The sequence below is a fragment of the Triticum aestivum genome, chromosome 2A, assembly GCF_018294505.1.
Source record: "Triticum aestivum cultivar Chinese Spring chromosome 2A, IWGSC CS RefSeq v2.1, whole genome shotgun sequence".
In the NCBI taxonomy this organism is placed as follows: domain Eukaryota; kingdom Viridiplantae; phylum Streptophyta; class Magnoliopsida; order Poales; family Poaceae; genus Triticum; species Triticum aestivum.
The window spans coordinates 615,722,841-615,743,944 of record NC_057797.1 but is presented as its reverse complement, the minus strand read 5'-3'; the positions used below and the strand labels follow the sequence as shown (position 1 = coordinate 615,743,944).

Here is a 21,104-nt window from a genome sequence, read left to right as displayed (position 1 = left end):
CTACGCTACGCATGTAGGGGTGGCTAAGTTACTTAATGTATTCTCTGATTCATATTACTTACTTGTTGCTGAAACAGATGCATCTAAACGTATTTCAGTGCTAGATATATCTGTTAAGCAACCAATAATATGGATCGGAGAAAGTATAGTTAATTAATGTAAGCGGTGGTTTGGTTTGGTTGTCCTGTTGGAGTATGCTTGTGCGAGCGTGATAGGCCTTAGGCCATCATCACTGCTTGGCGTGGCCGTTAAGTGCAACTTCCTCGCCCCCCCCTTCTTCTTCTTCTACTCCTACAAACTCGAGTGAACGCACGGGGCTCTAGAGATGACTACCACGTGAAAAGAACAGGCCCTCCTCTGGCATCTGCTCTAGGAAAAGCACTACGTGGTGCGACGACGATGGCGAGGCTGCTGCTCGGGGTCTCGCTCCTGGCCATGGCGCTCGGGCTCGGCTGCTGCGCTTCCATCGCGCCGGCCCCTGAGCCCTCCGACTCCGCCTCCGAGCCCTCCGTCTCAGACGACGGTGCTGCCTTTGCCCTTGGCTCTCTTATATTTTCTTCTGCTTTTCATGCGTGTTCTTCAGTGGCTGACTGCTTGCCGCTGCCTCGTTCGTGCTCCGGGCGGGCGTGCAGTGCGTGCGCTCCTCGCCTTCAAGCGAGCCATCGACGACGACCCTCGCGCCGAGCTCTCCAACTGGAACACCAGCGAACCGGATCACTGCTGGTGGTCCGGCGTCTGGTGCTCGCTCTCCGACGGCCGTGTGGTGGCTCTGTAAGAATCCCTTGTATTAATTCCTCTTTTTGTTACGCCACTAGTCTGCTGCAAGATGAAGGAGCCGAGTGCGCCGTTTCTTGAGCATGTCTCTGGCTGCCCTTTCTCTGTGCTTGTTCGACTCTTTCAGAGTTTATTATCAGAAACGATATGAACAATTCTTGCTGCACGCTCTCTAGTCCAATGGAACAATCCGGGGGTAGAAGAAGAAGACTCTCTGGGCCAACAGCAGGACAGAATGATGCGTCCAAAGTTCTTCCATGGAAAAGTCTCCGACAGCACAATGAGACATCCAGCTGAAAGCTACCATCGTTTTTTTACCTACTTTTACTGTGTGTCTCTCTCCTATCTTCAGTTGACCATAGAAGCACCTACAGAAAACTGACCCGGTGGGTTTGTGGTCCCACCCGCAGAAGCCAATGGAATTCTCAGTTTTCACAAAACAATCTTCAAATCCAAGTGTTGTTTTTTTCTGTGAGGAAAATCCAAGTGTTGATTCTTTTTGTGAGGAAAATCCAAGTGTTACTTGTCCAAAGTCAAATAAGATACATGTGTTAGTTTTGTGTACGCATGCTTTGCTCACGTTAACCAAGAAAGTTCAGCATTGCAGTTACTATATGTTTTATATGTTGACAAACTTGATGTTCTTCTCTCATTGTAAGTAAATTGGCTTATGTCCCGCTGCAACTCATTGTCCAGGGAGTTGTCAAACTCATCTCTCTCGGGGTTCCTCGCACCAGAGATTGGATCCTTGACTTCTCTGCAAAAACTGTATGTGCTTGTAACCCTCATTTTTTTACAACATGTACTTCGCCTGCAAGCAACTGAAAGTAACAGGCCTGATGAACTTCTTGCAGCATATTGGATCACAATGCATTCACGGGCTCGATACCGAGAGAAATCGGCAAGCTAAAGAACCTCACAGTGCTGAATCTCAGCACAAATCAACTGGAGGGGCCCATTCCAAGTGAGGCCGGTGACATGCAAAACATCACAACAATGTACTACGCCAGAAGCTGTGATCAACTTTTATTTATGTAAACTTTTATTTCCATGTTCATAACTCTTATGTTCTCTTATGCCCTAGAGACCTTCACGCGAATCGGTTGAGTGGTGCCATCCCTCCTGAGCTCGGCAAGTTGGCAAACCTCAAGGAGCTACGGTTGAGCAACAACAGCCTCACAGGGACTATTCCTGGAAGCAATGATTCCATCATGTAAGTGCATCTGTTTCAGTCTTTCAGAGTCTTCAAAACCAAATGTCTGTTTTCAGCATGCATGATCTGAATTCTGGAAGGGCGCCGAAGCACGTCTCTTCTCCTTTGAACACAATAAAGCTATTTAGTTAAGAAGTCGGCATCAATCAGCACTGATGCTGTTTCACAATAGTAGTAAGAGAAGATGTCGATATGGTTTATCGTTTCGAAACAAGCTGGAGTATGAGACAAGATACAGTGACCATGTTGCCAAAAAAGTCTTTAGCAGATATGCTTCTTCTGTGTGGGCATCAATGGACATTGCATATGAATATGAAATTGTGATTGCTCTTCTCTCAGGGTGTCCACCAAGAAAGAAGATCAGGTTGGTTTGTGTCAGTTAGCTCAGCTAACTGATATAGACCTCTCAAATAACCTTTTAGCTGGAAGTATTCCTGCGTGCTTGGGGCATATCCAAAGGTACATCTTTCTTTTGTGGCTAGCATTTCGGTTAAGTCTATCTGAACTTACCTGTTTTACAGCATTTGAACAGATCAAGCATGGTAGGAAATTGCTTCCACAACAATGACACAAGGAACCGTCCTGACTGGGAATGTACGGTGATGAATCTTTAATGAAGTTTGATCCTATTTTCAGCACCATGATTCCATTAAAAAAATTGCTGTTTGCCGCTGAGTTTCTGTAATTCTACAAGAGCACGTAGACATTACCTGTGGACAGATACATCCAGCAGTTCTCTTATTGCAGTATTTGTTAAAGGAACAACTGCACTAGGGCATTAGGCTAGACTGAAGAATATTCACAGCCATTTGTTCATCTTCAAAAAGTAAAAAGGTGTTAAGCTTTGGGGCTCGAGGCCATTGATGGTGCGGCCATAGGAACTTAAAAATTGCCTGTTCAAAATTAGTAGACATTAGAAAAGTAGGACCTATGCTGCGAATGAGATCATGGGACCTATTGGGGTAGTGGGAATGTTAGTTACGCTTTGCTAAAACAAAGAGAAGAAATTTGCCACTTTGTTCGCTTCCTTCTTGGACCCTTTCTATCACATTCATCCCTTTGTCCCTTAGTTTGATCTCTTGTCCTAATCTTCTTGGGTATTTGTCCAACGTATCCATGTTTTTCCAAGTATTCATTTTTTCTGTCAGATATTTATACCTCAGCGCTGCGGGAAGCAGATCAGAACTGACCTGTGCATTTTAGCAATAAGATATAACTCAAAATGGTCTATACCTACTTTTCTTACTGACATACCAGGACACATTTTTATAATCATACTGGATTGCTTAGACTTACTTAAGTCTCCGCCTGTAATTTAATTTTTCTGAGCAGTGAGTGAGTATATTGAGTCATAATTACAGGTGGAAACAGCATGGATGCAGGCAAGGACAATAACAACACCAGTATTGGTGAAGATGGGCAGAGAGGAAGAGTGATACAGCCACTGTGGCTCCTCATCGTGGAAGTCGTCACAGGAGTTTCAGTGCTCTCCATCTTAACGCTCTGTGCCATCGCTGGCCTCAGAAGACGCAAAGATAGGTCCTCCAGGAGAGGTGTTCCATGGACAAGAGCGCTAAGCTGGAAGGAAAACAACGTGATCTCAATTGGTCAGTGTCTGTCTTCTCACTGACAAATATTGGAGTGTGTACTGCTTTAGTTACAATTTTTCTTTTTGCTTGTGCAGATGATGACCTGCTGGGGAATGTGCCGAAAATAAGCCGGCAGGAGCTCGCCGAGGCCTGCGAAGACTTCAGCAACATAATTGGGTCTTCCCAGGAGACGGTGGTGTACAAGGGGACCATGAAGGACGGCCGGGAGATCGCCGTCGTGTCGATGTCCGCTTCGGTGCACCACTGGACGAACTACGTCGAGCTTTACTTTCAGAAGGAGGTGAGTTGATTGCTCTCCAGCTTGACACTGATGCCAAAGATTTTACACGCCTCTTTGACCATATCTGTTGGTGTCTTGGACCCTCAGGTGGTAGAAGTGGCCAGATTGAGCCACGAAAATGCCGGGAAGATGGTGGGATACTGCAAGTCGTCCGATCCCTTCTCGAGAATGGTGGTCTTCGAGTACCCGTCGAACGGGACGCTCTACGAGCATCTCCACGGTAAGATTTTGGCGGTACTGAAAGCTTTGTAATCTTGCTGCATTTGAGAAGGTGACATATATATATGACTGAATCTTGTTGGTTGGGTGTCTGTCGTGTGCTCTCAGATGTGGAAGGGTGTCAGCTATCCTGGCCGAGGCGGATGAAGATAGCGCTGAGCATCGCGCGCGTGCTCAGACACCTGCACACCGAGCTGCAGCCGCCGTTCGCCGTCGCCGCGCTGGCGTCCAGCTCCGTCTATCTGACGGAAGACTTCTCGCCCAAGGTCGGCCTGTTGGTGCTTGGAGCATGGCGTCTTTGGTGCGGTTGACAGCAAGATGTTAAACAGCTGAGCTGAAATGGGTTTTGATTCTGCAGATAATTGACTTCGAGAGGTGGAGGGGTCTCGTCGGCAAACCCCTCCTGAGCTCCGGCTGCGTGGTGAACGGCGGCGGCGGGCATTCCAACGGCGTCGTGGACTCCCGGCACGTGCGCTTCATGGACGTCCAGGCCAACACCTTCGCCTTCGGCGTGATTCTCCTGGAGCTGATCAGCGGCAGAGCCTCGCTCTCCAAGGACACAGACGACCTGGTGAACTGGGTAGGTGTTCTTTCCTGAATCAAGAGAACTCAGGATTAGCAGCAGCATGAAAAAATCTACCACACAACTATGGAACTAAATCGTACATTTTTATTCATTTCTCCGACAAGTATTTCGGAACGAAGGGGGTACCCATGATTCTTGAGAATGATGGATGAGATGTGTGTTTCAGGCGAGGAAGCACTTGGAGCAGGCGGGGGAGTTTGGCAAGCTGGTGGACCCGAAGCTGAGGAGCGTGGGCCAGGAGAGCCTGGGCATCATCTGCAACGTGGTGAACCTGTGCATCGACGCCGAGCCGTCGCGGAGGCCCTCCATGAACATGATCGGGGCCATCCTCGAGGAAGGCGTCGACACGTCCGTCAGGGACTCCTCACTGGCCTGGGCGGAGGCGGCCATCTCCTAGATGACCCTTGTTTGCTTCGCTGCTGTCGTTTGTGTGTGTGTTGTGTGTGTTTTGACGGGCGCTGCTGTCGTGTGTTCATAACTTCATATAGACCGCAGCTGCTCAGTGATTAATTTGCCTACAAACAAGATTGATTTTTGATCCATGTCCACAAGAACAGCGCTAGCATAATGGAGCAGTTGGTAGTCTCGCTTTTAGGTTTTTTTTCGTCCCACCTTCTCTTCTCTGGGTTTTTTTCGTCACGGTTTTTTTTGGCTGATTTTTTCCGTCCCCTCCCCCACCCCCACGCACGCAAAAAAAAAAATCCTCCGGTCCAAAATCATCGAGTCTTCTCCTCGATGCCCTAGCGCATCTCACCAGCGCCGCCGCCGCTCCCTGCCACACCCACGACAAAACCAATCCCTCGCGTCGAGGGAGAGCACGAAAGGCAGAGCTGCTCCCGCACCCTGCGCAGCGTTGCCGCTAGCGTGCCCCGCCCTCATCTGGTCAAGGGCGCGGCGGAGCAGGACGCCGGCACGTTCGGTGACCGGCTGGACTTCTGCAAGGCGAACCTGTTCACGGGGCGGGGCGCGGCGCGGAGGGCGGGGAGGAGTGCGAGGAGCGGCGGTGGCGCAGGAGAGGATCATGCACCGGATCAACTCCAAGATGGCGCACAAGTCGTACCAGCTGGGGCAGCAGCTGTCGTTGCGGTGGTCGACCGGCGTCGGGCCGCGGATCGGGTGCGTGCGCGACTACCTGCCGAAGCTGCAGTTCCGGTTGTTGGAGGATTCGGGCTTTGAAATTGTGCCAAGTACATATGCGTTCGGTGGAGGATTCGGGCTTTGAAATTGTGCCAGAAACAGACACAGAAACAGAATTTGAGCAACACTGACTGTTTGTTGTAATCTATATACAACAGAATTTGTACTGCATCCTTAGTTTTAGCGCATCCCTCGCGCCATGAGGAAAATATTCCCTCCGTCCGGAAATACTTGTCGTTAAAATGGATACAAATGGGTGTACCTAGAATTAAAATACATCTAGATACATCCATTCTTCGGACAAGTATTTCCGGACGGAGGGAGTATCATGAAATTGACAAGAGCAAGGCAGGAGAGATGCTGGGAGCCAAAATCAATAGCGCCCAGACTGCATGCAGATATATATATAGCCTCAACAAGATGAATTGTGAGATTGAGCTCCTTCAGTTTCAGCATAAGCCCCCGCATAAATCATCACCTTTGGAGAAGTGCTTAGTCCCAAACCATTAAGGTTCTGTAACGGCTGGAATTCTCCAAGCTCTGGATCTCTGACGATGATGGGATCCGGACACCCTGATGAAACTACATCCAGTTCAGTACAGTCAGGGGGGTAGGCATGCTTCCAACCGTGTGTTTCTTCAAGGCAAGGTTTGCTATTTGTTGTGTATCAGTCCCAGCAAGTTGTAGTTTGGTTATTCTTGTTCTTTTATTGTTAGTGAAGAAAAATGACAATGTAGTCCCAGGTTTGTGTACGTGAGGTTTTCATGGTCCTTGAGCTGTTGTTACATGCAGGGCCATGCTTGCCAAGAATCGAAACCGATCCTCCTTGAAGATGGTCCGACCTCCAGTTCATCTATCGAAGGAGATAGTAATACTACTACTGCTGCAACTATCTTGTTGTATCGCTCTGCTTCCATATGCAAAACAATGCATTAACCTGTTCTTTTTTTGCGGGAAAAATAATGCGTTGATCAATGTATTCTCCATTCCTGATGGTCATATGTTTCGAATTCATAAGATTAGCTATATGAAAGCCATGGTGCATATAATGTTCGTTTCATTTCATAGCGCAGTAGCTCTGGTATGGAAGACTGACGAACATGGGTGAATAAGCTGGGAGGAACGGACAGCACAGGTCAGAGTCCAATCCCCTCTTATTTTGTGGAGAATTTTCAATTCGTCTGACGTTTAGTTGTATGATTTGTCAAACTTTCATTTGCTCATTTGTTCTGTCTTTATTTTTATCTCTATCGAGCTCGATGTCCAACTTTTGTTGTCGTGGGGGCTTCTTGTATGCAAGTAAGAGCATGATGTTGGATCATAGTGTTGATTGGATTGTGGAAACTGTAGGATGATAATATTGTGTTGTTTTGATCTGACCCTCGTGAGGGATTATATAGAATACATGGTGGGGTAGAGACTTGGAGTACAAGACAAGACAATTACTAATTCTATCTCTAACTCAAGCACATTATACTTCTAACATTCCCCCCAAGCCGTAGCGGGCGTGAAGCGGACGATTGCGACTGAATTTGAAGTCTTGTCCTTTTTGCGCCAATATATGTTGTTGAGAGGCACCCATCTTGCTAATTGGTGTGTCAAATTTTACATGGACAGTATAGTTGTGTGATTATTGAGTGGTCCAGTGAGTAGTGTTGCTATATGCAAAGGAATGATAGAATGATGAGTTTGTAAAGTGAGTAAGGGCATATCAATAATTCAACCCGGAACCTGGGCTCAGATGAACCCGGTGAACAGTACCACAATTTAAAATAGAAACAAAGTTCACAAAATTCCAAATATTTTTGTGGTGCAAGATGCTCATGTGCGCGAACTCCGTGATTTTTTTTGTGAAGTTTGGATATTTGAGGAGGTCGTGGAAAAAAAGACAAAATCAGGCGTGAACAATGTGATTTTCAAAAGTTTCTCAGACATTCGAGGCGTGAACAGTGTGATTTTCAAAAAAGACAAATTTTGAATGTCCGAGAAACTTTTGAAAATTGCACTGTTCATGCCTGATTTTTTTTTGCCACGAGCTCCTCGAATATCCAAACTTCACAAAATTTTGCACAGGGTACACATACAGGAGCATCTTACACCACAAAATTGTTTTGGAATTTTTAGAACTTCTTTCTATATAAAATTGCTGTACTGTTCAGGCCCGGGCTCATCTGAGCCCGGGAGCCAAATCGCTGCTCTCCATATCGATAGACTCAGTGCTCTACCTTCTGACATATATAAGAATGTGTGGAGTGTACTACTTATGGATGTAAAAAGGAAGTTTTCCTGATACATCCATGTAATGGTGGATCGATCGTATGCTTAATAAAGGTAAAAATATTTGTCTGGTTTTCCGCTCATAGGTTGGTCAACTTTTTCTGGTGCCTTGGATCTTTATCCAATTGGCAGGTAGTATCTTTTAATCATCATTATTGAACATATATATGTTAGTTTGCCTGAATATACTTGCACAATACGTACTAAGTAGCCGTTTCTATTCAACTATAATGTTTCACTAACTTGTTAAGCAACTGATACAGCTGACCCTGAGATCCGAGATCTATTTTTTGTACTCATCAACACAATAATCTTTGGTGACCAAGAATGAAATTTGGAATCAGACCTTTTTTTGGCATTACAACATATGACATGGAAGGACGGCCTTTTCATCCTCCACCAGTCGCCTACAGTATTTTATTTGTCATCAACCATTTCTATGTTTAATTCTCATTTATTGTGAAATGATTTATTTGAGCACTTTAGCGAGCTACTCTTTGTTTTTGCATTCAGTGACAATGGGTAGGTGCAACCTTCGGAGAAAAGTGTGTCAAGGCAGCAATTATAGTTGGTAACATGAGCTGCCCCAGTCGCATGGCAGTGTTCTGGCCAAGATGGTACGGCACATAGTTGCTCGCCCAAATGAAGGGAATGTTGATCTGGTAACAATCCTCCTTATCTGATCTTTTGTTATAACTGGCCAACTGAGTTTAGTACTCCCTCCTTACCAAATATAAGATGTTTTTGCAGTTCAAATTGAACTACAAAAACATCTTATATTTTGATACATAGGTAGTAGCTTCCATAGAAAATGCATACATGATGTCCAAGGATGCTACTTGGCATTTCCGTCTAGAGGCTCACATGTTTCTTGATATCTTCTCATGTTCGACATCTGCTTAGCACCTCCGTTTAGAGGCACCGCGCGATTGTTATTTGGTCAATACAGTCATTTTATGACTCTGGCATGATCGTATTGGACCAGGGATTGTTTACTGTACAATAATAATTGTACATAGCTTCTGTCAAATAATCGACCATTCAGTTTGATGCTGATGAATCTGAATCACAACTTCTGTTGAATTCTGGTGGTTAGAGATACAGCAAGAATTTCGATTTGGCAGGTCCCTCACGGAGACACTGGATGAGTTCGCCTTCAGCATCCTCCTACAGTTTGACAAGGTAGGGCTGACATTTGCGTCTATGAATCAATCAATTGGCCTTTTTAATAATTGTGTTTTCAAAATGGGCTTCTTGTTTCTTTTAGTCCATGAGTGCCACGCCTACAGCCCCAGGTCAAGAGCAATGCCTTTTTCAAGGTGCCAACCAAAATGACACCTCTCCACACATTTACCACTGTATTGTACAGGTACCAATGGAATAATGCTAAAATACCTCGATGTTGCTACCTGTTTGTTAGTGTAATTGTACTGAGCAGATTAGCTACTAATCTTCCTTGTCTTCTGTTTGATGCCATGACGACTTGTATGCTTAATTATTAAGTAAATTATTCTGTGGCGCATGTTATTTTGCAAGTCGCCATACGCAATTGTTCTTTTGGGACATGCACAGGGTCGTTTTCATTTCTCATTAAAGAGAATTGATTTGGATATGATCATTTTTCATGCTAATTTCATTTCTCATTAAATTATATAGAGCTTCTACTAGGGATGATACCAATATGAATATGTTTTACCATGTTTAGTTTTATTAGACTTAATGGCGTATATAGTTGGGCGCATTGTGTTTGATTAAAATACTCAATGGCATTAGTCGCTTCTTTTCCACTTATGTTGAGCTATCCCTTGAGAAGAATAAAATCAAGAGAAATATCGCACTTCATGAATGATGCTTTCCTATGAATCTCACACATAATTTTAGATCATTCCAATATTTTACGATAGGGGTAATATTGTCTTCCCATTATTTTGGAACTTATCTACTCTCCCTATCAGAATTGAAATGAGCTCACCTAAGTGGTCTTCAAGTATGAAGACAATCTTGTATGCTTTTTTAGTTTGGTCGTGCATGAGCAGTACTAATTACTATTTGCATATTTGTGTATACAAGAATGAAGAATCAGTACATGTATGTCCTGATATTCAGTCTGCATGGTAATTGGCCTTGTCAATAAGCTGGTTACACAAATCTATGTTAATAATTGAATGGTTTGCTTATTTTTTTTGAGTTAGTCCACTTTCTGAAATCCTCCTCTAGATATTTATTTTTGTTCTTTTGACTAGAGATCAGAAGGAAGACCTATTCTGCATTCACCAGAGGAGGAGGCTAACTGATCTCTTACATGCTTTTTTTTAATTCAAAAACTTGTGAGCATCAACCCATGTTTTTTTAACTTGAGAGAATACAAAAATATGGTAGACCAAGATTAAAAACTAATATTAGCTTATTGCAATTTGGAGCTGATGGGAATTCCATATCATTATGTGCTTGTAAATGCTATGAAATATAGATGGAAAGCATAATTGAGAACGTTATAGTTTGCTTTCCAGTGTTAGAAGAAAATAAGTGCCTAAATTCATAGTTGTAGCCTGAAATGTTATAGAATATCTGTAGTTATTAGTAAATGTAGTAAATCAAACTGATCTTTTTCCTTTTTTTCAACTTTCCTCTTAATGGCCTTGTGAAATTTGTGGGGTGGTGATTTCTAAACACTTGTGATATTATCTTCCTTTTTGCACGCATTAATTGTTCTTTGGTAGTTGTCTTTGTTACTCATGTTTAAAATTTCTTAAATGCATTGTCTGAAATGTCATATCGAGTAGTTTGACAGAACAAACCGACAAAACGTACTATGTTCCACAGCTAATTTATAAAGGGTTAATTTGATAAATGCCACTCCAATTATGGCGATTCTGAGAAATGCCACCGCAATTTCCAAACTTTGAAAAATGCCATTTCCATGAAAGGCAGAGCTGTTTCCATAGGTGGATTTTTCAAAGTTTGGAAATTGTGGTGGCATTTCTCAGAATCGCCATAATTGAAGTGGCATTTATCTAATTAACCCTATAATAACCCATTTAGAAATGTTATTTGATGTACATGTCATTCTTAGCTCTCCATGGTTTGCTTTGTTGTCCTGTTTCCATAGGTGGATTTACATAGAGCCATATAACCATTCCATTCTTCTACTATTCATGCTAGCAGCGAGAGTTGTTCTAGCAACACAACTACTAACCTTTATTTGTTGCAAGCACGGAATAGCCTTCTCCCAATAATGTTTTACATGCATCGGTGATGTCTAATTCAAATTGTATGTTTGTAGAGAACCAAGTGCCCTGACCTACGCTATAAAGAGAGCATGTGAAAACAAAGCTAACAAAGCTGAAGTTGTTGCTCAGGATGAGAAGGAAAGTGATCTTCGAGCAACACTAGACCTGGACCTAGAACCACTGGCTCACTTAGAACACGAGTTAGTCGATTGTTGTGATAAGAGTAAGGGTTGAGAGTGAGCGGGGAGAAGGTTAGAGTTTGTTTGTTCAGTTACAGTTCTGAGCAGAATAATTTTTCTATTTTAGAAAATGTGGCAAATTGCATTTTATCAGAGATGGCTTTGCTGTAAATTGCATGATCGAGAGGTTTTTATATATTTTTCATTAAGTCGTACAATTTTTTTCTTTGGATAGAAAGGTAAAAATGCATAGGTAGGTTGATTCAAGAGTTAATAATGGACATCATGGTGTATCAGTTGCATGGACATCATACTTTTATTTTGTGGTAATGCATGACATTCAACTATATGTTACAACATGACAATGACTCGGAAGACATCGGATATGCCTTCTTGGCTTGGAGGGTGTCACGGGCGGCGCACGCCTCCTTGCCTAATAACGGTGGCCGGGGACTCCACCTTGGCGGTCCGTGGTGGAAGTACAGTGTGAAGAATAGAGGGTGCCATGATGAAGGTGAGCCGGGTGTCATCTGGTTCGGACTTCCACATTTCTCATCCACATGTGGGCTGGATTTAGAGGAGCTCGGACCATCTAGATGCTTGGATTTTGGGGAGCCTGCTAGGCACCCATTTGATGTCTGAACATGCTCGAACGTATGAGAGACAAATGTACTTCGGACTTGGAGGGGACATTAATTATTTGTTTTATGTGTCATTGTTAGAGTAATGTAATGTTAAAGTATGTATACAATGACACATATGTGCATGGAGCTTGTAAAAATTATATATTAGACACGATTGGTGTTAAACCGTTAAAATATGTGTGCTCCCGCAGCGACGCACGGGCAATATAACTAGATCATGTGTAAAAGTTAGTTAAGTTGAGCCTAAATTAAATTGAGTCGTGGAAGAGGAAGAGGGTGTGTGTGTGTGTGAGAGAGAGAGAGAGAGATCATGGGTGGGAGAGAGAAGGGGAGGAAGAGATATGGAGGGTGGTATATAGTGTGGGGAAAGCGAGAGGGATATGCATTTGTATTTATTGGTGCAATAAAACAAATTAAAAGACCCGTGGCAACGCATGGGCATTCTGCTATTTTTACGAATGTGTGAGTGTGCTGGTTCAGCCTTGTTTTGATGTGCTCAGAAAAAAAAAATAGAAAGGTTTTGAGGGCCATCGCGCAATTAGAAAGGCGTGTTTGAGTAGAGCTATCTGCCTACGGCCCATCCACATAATAAAATGAGGGCCATAGAAAAGGCCCATGTTAACCCAATAAAATCAGGCCCACACGAGAAAATCAACGGAAGACCCGTCAAAAAAATCAAGAGAAGAAACAGAAGGCAATCTCACAATTTTCTTCGGAGAGAGAAGAAAAAAACACAGCCGCTGCGCCATGGCGGGAGAGGAGCAGCCCCTGACGGAGTACGAGAAGCAGCGACTGGCGCGGATACGGGAGAACGAGGCCCGCCTCCAGGCCCTCGGCATCCGCCGCCTAGCGGCGTCCCCCATCCTCAACCAGCCGTCCTCCGCGGCGGCGGCGGCGGCCACCAAGAGAAAACAGAAGAAACGATCCGACGATGCGGACGACGAGTACCTCCCGTCGGACGGGGGTGGCGGCGAGGAAGAGGAGGAGGAGGAGGACAGCTCGTCGGCCGGTGACCAAGACTCCGAGGAGGAGTTCAAGGCTTCCTCTAGGTCTAACCAAAAGGTGCCCCCATTTTCCGGCGGAACAAATCGACTAATCCAGGCCCTTGAATCTTGTGTGTATCATCATCGCTGTTAGCATGAATTAGTTGGCACAATTGCTTTGGTGATAGTGTATCAAGCACTTTTTTCATCAGTTGTAATGCAATTAGGGTTAGTGGGCTTGTTCATGGCATCCTTACAGGTTAAATTGCTAGGTCACGGTTTTAGCAATATCTAAGCAGCAACACAAGGTTGATAGATTTCACTGCACGATGGGTTGGAGATCTCCCAAAGAAATGGAATGTGAAATTCCATGTTAATACAGTATAACTGTCTGCTCTTTTATATTAGTACCAATGCATAGTTTTCTTTTCTCTGCTTTCTTTTCAGGGAAAGGCAAAGAAGAAAATGAACTTGGGAAGCTCTTCTAAAAGTACCGTTAGAGAAGAAGGTGCTCCGTTCACCGATTTTATGGATGACGATGCAGCCTTACAACAGGTAATACATACATCGCAAATGTAGGCGCCAAAAACGGATGTGATCCTTGAATGCTTATTGAACTCCTGATCCTTTTTTTCCACTTATGATTCTTCGCCATATGCAGGCGATTGCGCTCTCCCTGGCAGAACCTTCAAAAAGTTCCGTGACAACAACAACAGACCCTTTAGAAAGTTCCGTGACGACAACAACAGTTGCAGAAACTTCGAGCAGAGGAGCCAAAGGACGAAAAAGCACACCGTGCAAAGATGACAATACCACACCTGTTAAGGATTCCTCTAAAAATAGGAAGGCAAAGAAGCAGGTATGTTCCTTCCAGAATGACATTACAGTATTAGCTTTACATCCCAATCTTACTTGTGTTTTGCATAATTGTGCTTCCATTGCTTGCTTTCAGGTTAGGAGCAGAATTCAACTGTCGGAAGATGATGTGGTGGCAATATTCTTCTCATTTGATGGTATTTTATCTGACTTGGAAGTCCTTTTATGACATTTAAAACCTGAGTTCCCTAGAAAATTGATTTTGTGTTGCATCTATACATAGGCGTTTTGTTCTGATGCCCTTGTGATTTGCGTATTGGTTAAAGTTACGTATGGTGTGATCCTGCGATGCTTACCAGGGGAATAAAGATTAATTCTTAAACAGTATTCAACAAGCCAAGCTGATTTGTCCACACTGAAGTATCTTCAGTTGGGTATTCCCCTATAGACAAATGGGTTTAGTTATGTTCATAGCAGAAGCACAAAATTTTGATTGGCATAGTTTCTCTTTTCTTGCCACTGTACTATAATGTTTCATCTAAATATTTTACTTTTATGGACTGTGAATTGGTTACTGCTTTGGTGTACAGAAGCTGGAAAAGGATACATTGCACCCTGGGATCTTGAAAAAATGGCCAATATAAATGATTTCATCTGGACAGATTTTGAGCTATCTAAGATGATCCGTTGCTTTGATAGTGACAAAGATGGAAAGGTTTGTCCTTTGTTCTTGGATAAAAATGTTGCATATCTACTTTAAATGATGCATTGTTTAGAATCCAGTTTTCTGATTTGGGAAACTATAAGTAGTCTGATTTATGTGCACTCATGGAACCACATGCAAATCAATTAACACTGGGTCACTGACAACTGGTTCCCTTGTGAAGAATTATACATTTAAATCAGTTGCAAATACACTTCTCAGGTGGTGCCTGTTTTCGCCAAGCCAGAACTAGCAGATTTCCACCATTTCCCCTGCTATTTGCCAATGTATTCAAGAATGTGAATTGCTTAAAATCGTCGTGTACTTATTGACTAGCAATTATATATACATGATAATCCTGTTGTCCTGCTTTTTTTTGGTGTTTGATAGCCATCTTGTTGTCAACTTGCATTACTGAATGACCACTTGACTCGTGACTAGTGACCACTACTGGCCATCAGGATACTGTTTTATCAAGTAAGCTCAACTAGAGAGAGGGGGCAATGCTGCTTGTTTGTCCACCTAATGATAACTCTCGGCCATTTTAACGTGCTAACTCATCACAATAATTCTAAATAACTATTGCGGAACATGGATTCCAACAATGGATACCTACTCGGCATGGTCCGTTTGTCAAACAGATGCTGCAGACACTCGTTCGACAGCGAGCTACCAGCGCTACAATAAGGAGTGCTCATCTTTTGAACATGAATCCAGTTCTTACAACTCAATTTTCCTTCACAGATAAGCCTTGAGGAATTCCGCACCATTGTGTCCCGATGCAACATGTTGCAAGAGCCAGGGGAGTGATGATGACTGGGCAAACAGCTCTGCAAAACCTTACTGTTAAGACGGAATGGATTGGAAGGTGAAACTGGGCGCCGCTCGCTGGAGCCTGGACGCTTGAGTCAATCAAAGTCCCAGGACTGAGCAGAACCTTTGTTCACAGGAGCTGCATATCAAGGTCCTAGTAGGGTAGATGCCCAAGCTTGTAGGAGTAGCTGTTTCATCTGGGATTAATTGTTCATGTACGTTGTTGAGTCGTACTACGGGACCACTGTTGCTGTTCTAATAGGAATCACCAATTGGCCGTGCTCTTATTTACTACCACAAGTGGTGCATGGACATCGAATTAAGCACGAATCCAGCCTCGTACGACATCCAAAAATTCAGGATGAAGTACATGCATAATCAACCGAGCACTGCTCTGCTCGCTTGCCGAGTAAAACATCCAAAGAGGAATACATTTACACTATCCACTGCATGAATTTGGGCCAAACTTGAGAAATTTCCGCTCCAAGTCGTTAGTTTACTTCAAATATACCACGAGGCAATCAACACTAGATAGGCGAAAGTCATTTTTAACAATTATACCAAGTTATACTAGTGCCCAACCTAACAGTAGCCATATATGACAAACAACCATAAGGTTAATCGTGACGACTACTCGACCGGGTATGATGGTCAACCCAGTCTGACGCTTGCGACTACAGGCGACATCATACCCTAAGATATTGTGCTGTTAAGTAGTAGTGCCGCACATGTAAATGAGCGCATCAGAATGGAGATGACAACACTGCTCCATTTTGATGAGGACAGGAGCCTAACAAGACGCAGGCACAGGGATCCTCTATCTTTTCATGAGATAGCCCAGCAGAATTCCCAGCACCTAACAAGACGCAGGCACAGGGATCCTCTATCTTTTCATGAGATAGCCCAGCAGAATTCCCAGCAGAGCAACGGCAACCACAAACACCAACGGGAAACCACCATTGCCATTCTGCTTGCTGATCTCCCTTCTCACAAGGTCCTGTCGAAATTCAACGCAAGATGTTTAGTTACAACTATGTTAGGCTTCAAGCAATCTAACAAGTTTGGTACTCCCTCCATTCCACAATGTAGTGCTTCCTCTATCCACGTGTTTCAACTCTGACCGTAAATTTAACTACCAAGACCGATTGCGGCGGGAGCAAAAATTATATCAGTGAATTCGTATTCGAAAGAAATTTTCAATTATATATTTTTTTCTCCCGCCGCAGTTGATCTCGTTGGTTAAATTTATGGTCAAAGTTGGACCTCGGGAAGCGCGGGCGCACTATATTTTGGAATGGAGGGAGTATTATAGTTTATGGATGCAATAGGCTGTGGGCCTAAGATATGCCCAAGTTAAATGAAAAGATAAGCAATAGCGCAACCGCTATAATGACAATTTTTCTCAAGCCTTAAACACCAGGGAAGAATGCTAATACTACAAGCAAAATACAAAACATGCCACAAAAATGTTCATCAAGATCCGAGTCCACTAACCAGTTCCTCACGAAGCTTGTTGTTCTGCTGAATAGCAGAGTTTCTCTCTTCAGTTAATCTTGAAATCAACGGGGACGTCTATACAATTCATGAGATATTATTGGTGTCGGTACAAGGCAAGTAAAAGATACTTATAACAAAAGGTGTACGAAAAACTGAACAATGTTGCGTGGTGAGCAGAGCACAAAGTCTGCTGTCCTCCATTTATTGACTCATAGTGCAGGGCTGGACGCATAATGCAGGTAATTGACCGTACCAATATACATACAAAAGTTTACACGATGTACTACCAAAGCATGTGCATTTGCTGCACCTAATAAAGAATCTAGTTGCTATAATAAAGCCAACTGGCAGATTTGGGTGTATCATTATGTGGAATTAGCTACAACTGCAACTCCACAGCGAGAGAAATTAGCAAAGGCCAACAACTAAAGATGATAAACTGAATACAGGTTGATTAACTGGGTATCTTGTTATAAGTTAGAGCTTGACCAATATCCACTGATCTCTGAGATGAAACATAACAGACCAGTTTCAAGTTAGAGCTTGACCGACGTACATACATGTTCTCAGTAGTATGATAACAAATGCATATTGCAGCATGCATCAGTCAACACAGAAACACCTAATTTCAAGTTTAGCAAGTTCATCATAGTGATGACGGCGCAAATGACTGTCTATGTCTTACACCCATATCTATTATCACAAAGGTGAGGTGAACTTAATAAAGCTCACTAGTGGCTTAAACATGTATCATTACATTACAGTATAAATTCAAAATACTTGAATTAGTTTGAGGCTTAAAGATCTAGTATTCTGGTCATCATTTATTGACTATTTCAGTGTTAAGTTGAGTGTTGCTCAAAGTCTAATGGTGTTAACAAGTACAACAGCATCTTGAACACAAATTTGTTGTTTGAATAATTCTTATGTGCTAAGCAAAAAGGTGTCAGCTCACTGAATATCTCATTTACAAAGCATGGCACTTGTGATACCATTCTTCCAAATGATATGACTATGCGATTAAGGCGCATTGATAATCGAGAAAAGTGCAAGTCATATATGTCTATGGTACTTGAATTTTACTTCTCAGGGATTCAATGCAAGGTTTGATCTGGCCAAACCCTATTAGTTTTAAACAATTACAGATAAGTATGCCCTGAAGTTATACAAAATCAATTTCTGCTTTCCATACTTCTACAAGAAAATCCATGCAGACTTAAATAGTTGTTCGACGGAGCTGACCTCAGTGGTTATCTCAGATGGTTCCTTGTGCGCCTGAAACCAGCAACAGCTCGGTTTAACATGGTTGCAAACAAGAGCAGATCAGGAAAGCAGCAGATGAAGTTAAGGTACTAACTGAGGACAATGGAGGCTCATCAGATTCCCTTGTTGCCTGCATCTAGAAAACAATCGACTACATCTCAAGCATTTAAGAACAAAACTCGAAATGAAAGAAACAGCATAGAGTTAAGAGATCTCACATCTTGATAATTTATGTTTGCCCCATCTGACCATGAAGGCCGAGGCGACGAACCCTCTTCAGATCCCTCCCGCACAGGCGATGGTGGTCGGGGTGGTTGCACGTAGACAACCTTGAGCCTCACCTCATCCACCACATTACCTGATTCCTTTTTAAACTACACAAGGTTCACTTGTTAGCACTGTTGAAGCAAACATCCCACAACATAACTGAACCAGCGTAGAGACATTAGAATGTGAAGTACCATCTCTCCAGTGATATCCTTGACTGCAGTTCCCTCCGTCACCACAGCGCTCTGCACGAGAAACTTGTCCTTGCACTGCATGTCGGGCGGCGCCTGCTTCAGCGCCTGCATTGTCACTGAGAAACCAGAGAGACAGTCAGTTTTTTGCGGAGATACTATAACAAAGCATCCTGATGGCTTTGGTGGGAGGTGCATGGGAGTTGGCACTACCGACGACGCTGCTGGTGGACCGCGGCGGCACAATGCCGCTGTTGGGCCGGACGCAGTACTTCTTGGGACTCGTCGTCTTGACCTAAGAGGCGCAACATTTCACCAAATGCGGCATCACATTCAGACACTTTTGCACACAAATTGCAGAGCTGCGCGCTGCGACGAAGGCTGAGAACACTTGGTGGAAAACGACGAGATGGTAATTCCGATTACCTTGAAGGCGAGGTAGTCGTCCGTCTTGTTGGTGAGCTCCATGGAGCACGAGATCTGCTTCATGAACTCGACTGCGCGATCCAGAAAAAAAAGAAAAACAAGAGAGGGAACAAAATTTAGCACAAACAGTACAACAAGCCTACGAGTCCGGCGGATTCCCTCCACGCTCTAAATAAGTAAAAAAATTGCACAGGAATGTTTGACTTAAAAAACGCCGCGGCGGTTCAAACCGAGGACCGCGCCGACATCACTCCGAAAATTCCGTGAGAACAGCAACAGCAGCGGCATGTGCCCCGGAACAGCTAAATACAGTACAAAGGGGGAGGAGGGGCCGTACAGGGGAAGCGGAGCTCGAGGGGCTCGATCCCGAGCAGCTCCTTGGAGTCGGAGCCCATCCCGCGGCGCGAATTCGGCGCCCGAGCTCGGCGCGGGTTCGGTCCGGCGCGGGGGGGCGACGACGGGGGAGGGGGGAGCTAGGGTTTGGGGGAGTGTGTGCCTCGGGGGGCGAGAGGAGTGGAGGAATCGGAAGGGAATTTGGTTGGAGACTTGAGTCGCGGAAGGGAGCAGGAGTGGGGAGGTGGTGGTCTTTTGTTGGGAGACTTGAGCACGAGGTGGGTGGGCTAAACAAGAGAGAGGGTAGGCTGACTGACCCAAATGCGGCAGCGGTTGCGGCTGATGCGCCTTTAACCTCTGTGTGGTTTCCTCTTTCTGCAAAAGGGCAAGGCCGCGGTAGGTGAAGTGAATTTTTCTGCTGATTGATGACGGTTGAGATATCGCATCGCTTTTCTTAGGCGGAGAATTCGGGAATTTCTCTAAGTAAAGGTGTGCACCTTTCTAGTACTCCGTATGTGCCACTTGACCTCGCTAGTCACCTTCTCACCTCACTAGTATGTGCCACTTGACCTCGCTAGTCACCTTCTCACCTCATGATGAAATTTGCGGCAAAATCATCTACTAGTATCAAGAGCATCTACTAGTAGGACGCAAAAACACTGATGTGTCTCTATTTGCTGCCTAAAAAGATTTGAAACAACCCTAAATTTCCCCCTCAAGTGCTGCATTTTGCAGCATCTCTACCCGCTACCGCAAAAACCAAACACGACGTCACGGCCGCACACGACCACCGAGCTGAAGTTTCCCTGCCAGCCGACCCATGGCCACCCCACACCGGTTATGGTTGGATCTCACTGTCACCCACCATCCGCGGCGAGTCCGTCATGCTCCTCGACACAGTCGCCCATTCCCGTCGCTCCGGATGTCCACCACCACCATAGCAGCCGCCGTCAATTGTGGTTCCACCGCTGCCCAATTTGCAGCAAATCTGATTGTTCCCTGCCCCCCCTCCCCCTCTCCGTCGTCCGAAATGGCCGCCGCAACACCGGGGCTTGCCCTATAGGCCGGTATCCCACGTGGTCGCCGCAACCATTGTCGAGTTGTTGCTCCTTTAGAGCTCTTGGCTATCGGCGGGCACAACCGTGGAGGCTCTGACCCGGCGGTAGCAAGAACATGTTCAGTCCATTCCTAGCTAGCTCGGCGACCCCGCATCAGACACGGCGAGCTACGCCGGCCGGAATTCACCTTTGTGCCTGATAGGTGTTTGACAGAAAGCATCCAAGGTAAAAAACATTTTTTGTTTTTTGTGGCGATATAAGAGTGGATTTGATGCAAATATTGTGTAAATGTAGATAAATTTGTTTGAATCGTCTTTGTGGGATCATTCCTCCTCCGGAGAGGAATACGAGTGGGACAAAGACGAGGACATTGATTTGATCATGATGCTGCACATGAAGAAGACAAGTGGTTGAAGCATGATGGTTCTGTTGTCGGTCGTGAGGTGATTCGTTAGGAGGAAGCAATATGGGCATCATAGATTGATGGTCGTTATTTTGGTCCGAATCTAGCATATCCAGAGCGATACTTTCCACGTCGGTTCAGAATGGCTCTGGATTTGTTCCTCCACATCATCAATTGTGTGAAGCAGCATGATCGATTCTTC

General features: G+C 44.4%; 3 protein-coding genes across 4 annotated transcripts; 2 read left to right on the top strand and 1 right to left on the bottom strand.

Moving 5' to 3' along the window:
• The first annotated feature begins 250 nt into the window (after window positions 1–250).
• Window positions 251–5,998, top strand: LOC123189781 (probable LRR receptor-like serine/threonine-protein kinase At1g63430). Its single transcript, XM_044602269.1, has 13 exons — window positions 251–523; window positions 633–771; window positions 1,471–1,542; window positions 1,629–1,772; window positions 1,859–1,987; window positions 2,327–2,446; window positions 2,520–2,581; window positions 3,349–3,594; window positions 3,672–3,877; window positions 3,965–4,097; window positions 4,205–4,362; window positions 4,455–4,676; window positions 4,849–5,998. The coding sequence occupies exons 1-13, from the start codon at window positions 400–402 to the stop codon at window positions 5,077–5,079; spliced, it is 1,986 nt and encodes a 661-aa protein (XP_044458204.1). The 5' UTR covers window positions 251–399; the 3' UTR covers window positions 5,080–5,998.
• A 6,825-nt stretch (window positions 5,999–12,823) lies between these two features.
• On the top strand, window positions 12,824–15,755 carry LOC123189779 (mitotic apparatus protein p62). Its single transcript, XM_044602265.1, has 6 exons — window positions 12,824–13,211; window positions 13,580–13,687; window positions 13,794–13,991; window positions 14,085–14,145; window positions 14,539–14,663; window positions 15,396–15,755. The coding sequence occupies exons 1-6, from the start codon at window positions 12,897–12,899 to the stop codon at window positions 15,459–15,461; spliced, it is 873 nt and encodes a 290-aa protein (XP_044458200.1). The 5' UTR covers window positions 12,824–12,896; the 3' UTR covers window positions 15,462–15,755.
• Window positions 15,756–15,931: 176 nt separating this feature from the next.
• LOC123189780 (vesicle-associated protein 1-2) lies at window positions 15,932–19,752 on the bottom strand. 2 transcript variants are annotated; one of them, XM_044602268.1, is made up of 9 exons: window positions 19,446–19,752; window positions 19,109–19,179; window positions 18,896–18,977; window positions 18,686–18,801; window positions 18,443–18,598; window positions 18,319–18,354; window positions 18,204–18,236; window positions 16,959–17,036; window positions 15,932–16,461 (listed from the first exon to the last, which is right to left on the bottom strand). In XM_044602268.1, the coding sequence occupies exons 1-9, from the start codon at window positions 19,501–19,503 to the stop codon at window positions 16,348–16,350; spliced, it is 744 nt and encodes a 247-aa protein (XP_044458203.1). In that variant the 5' UTR covers window positions 19,504–19,752; the 3' UTR covers window positions 15,932–16,347. The 2 variants fall into 2 exon arrangements, with proteins under 2 accessions (XP_044458203.1, XP_044458202.1); XM_044602267.1 differs by having other exon boundaries at window positions 18,319–18,360; window positions 19,446–19,751.
• Window positions 19,753–21,104: the final 1,352 nt, after the last annotated feature.

What these genes read in the sequence shown, in the direction of transcription:
- LOC123189780 (XM_044602267.1), bottom strand. Translation starts at nt 19,503, where the DNA reads ATGGGCTCCGACTCCAAGGAGCTGCTCGGGATCGAGCCCCTCGAGCTC. An exon ending in ACGACTACCTCGCCTTCAAG is followed by an intron (nt 18,978 to 19,108) that starts GTAATCGGAATT and finishes TGCGCCTCTTAG; the next exon opens with GTCAAGACGACGAGTCCCAA. An exon ending in ACAAGCTTCGTGAGGAACTG is followed by an intron (nt 16,462 to 16,958) that starts GTTAGTGGACTC and finishes GAATTTCGACAG; the next exon opens with GACCTTGTGAGAAGGGAGAT.
- LOC123189779 (XM_044602265.1), top strand. Translation starts at nt 12,897, where the DNA reads ATGGCGGGAGAGGAGCAGCCCCTGACGGAGTACGAGAAGCAGCGACTG. An exon ending in ACGATGCAGCCTTACAACAG is followed by an intron (nt 13,688 to 13,793) that starts GTAATACATACA and finishes CGCCATATGCAG; the next exon opens with GCGATTGCGCTCTCCCTGGC. An exon ending in AATATTCTTCTCATTTGATG is followed by an intron (nt 14,146 to 14,538) that starts GTATTTTATCTG and finishes TTTGGTGTACAG; the next exon opens with AAGCTGGAAAAGGATACATT.
- LOC123189781 (XM_044602269.1), top strand. Translation starts at nt 400, where the DNA reads ATGGCGAGGCTGCTGCTCGGGGTCTCGCTCCTGGCCATGGCGCTCGGG. An exon ending in ATGCAAAACATCACAACAAT is followed by an intron (nt 1,773 to 1,858) that starts GTACTACGCCAG and finishes CTTATGCCCTAG; the next exon opens with AGACCTTCACGCGAATCGGT. An exon ending in CAGACGACCTGGTGAACTGG is followed by an intron (nt 4,677 to 4,848) that starts GTAGGTGTTCTT and finishes TGTGTGTTTCAG; the next exon opens with GCGAGGAAGCACTTGGAGCA.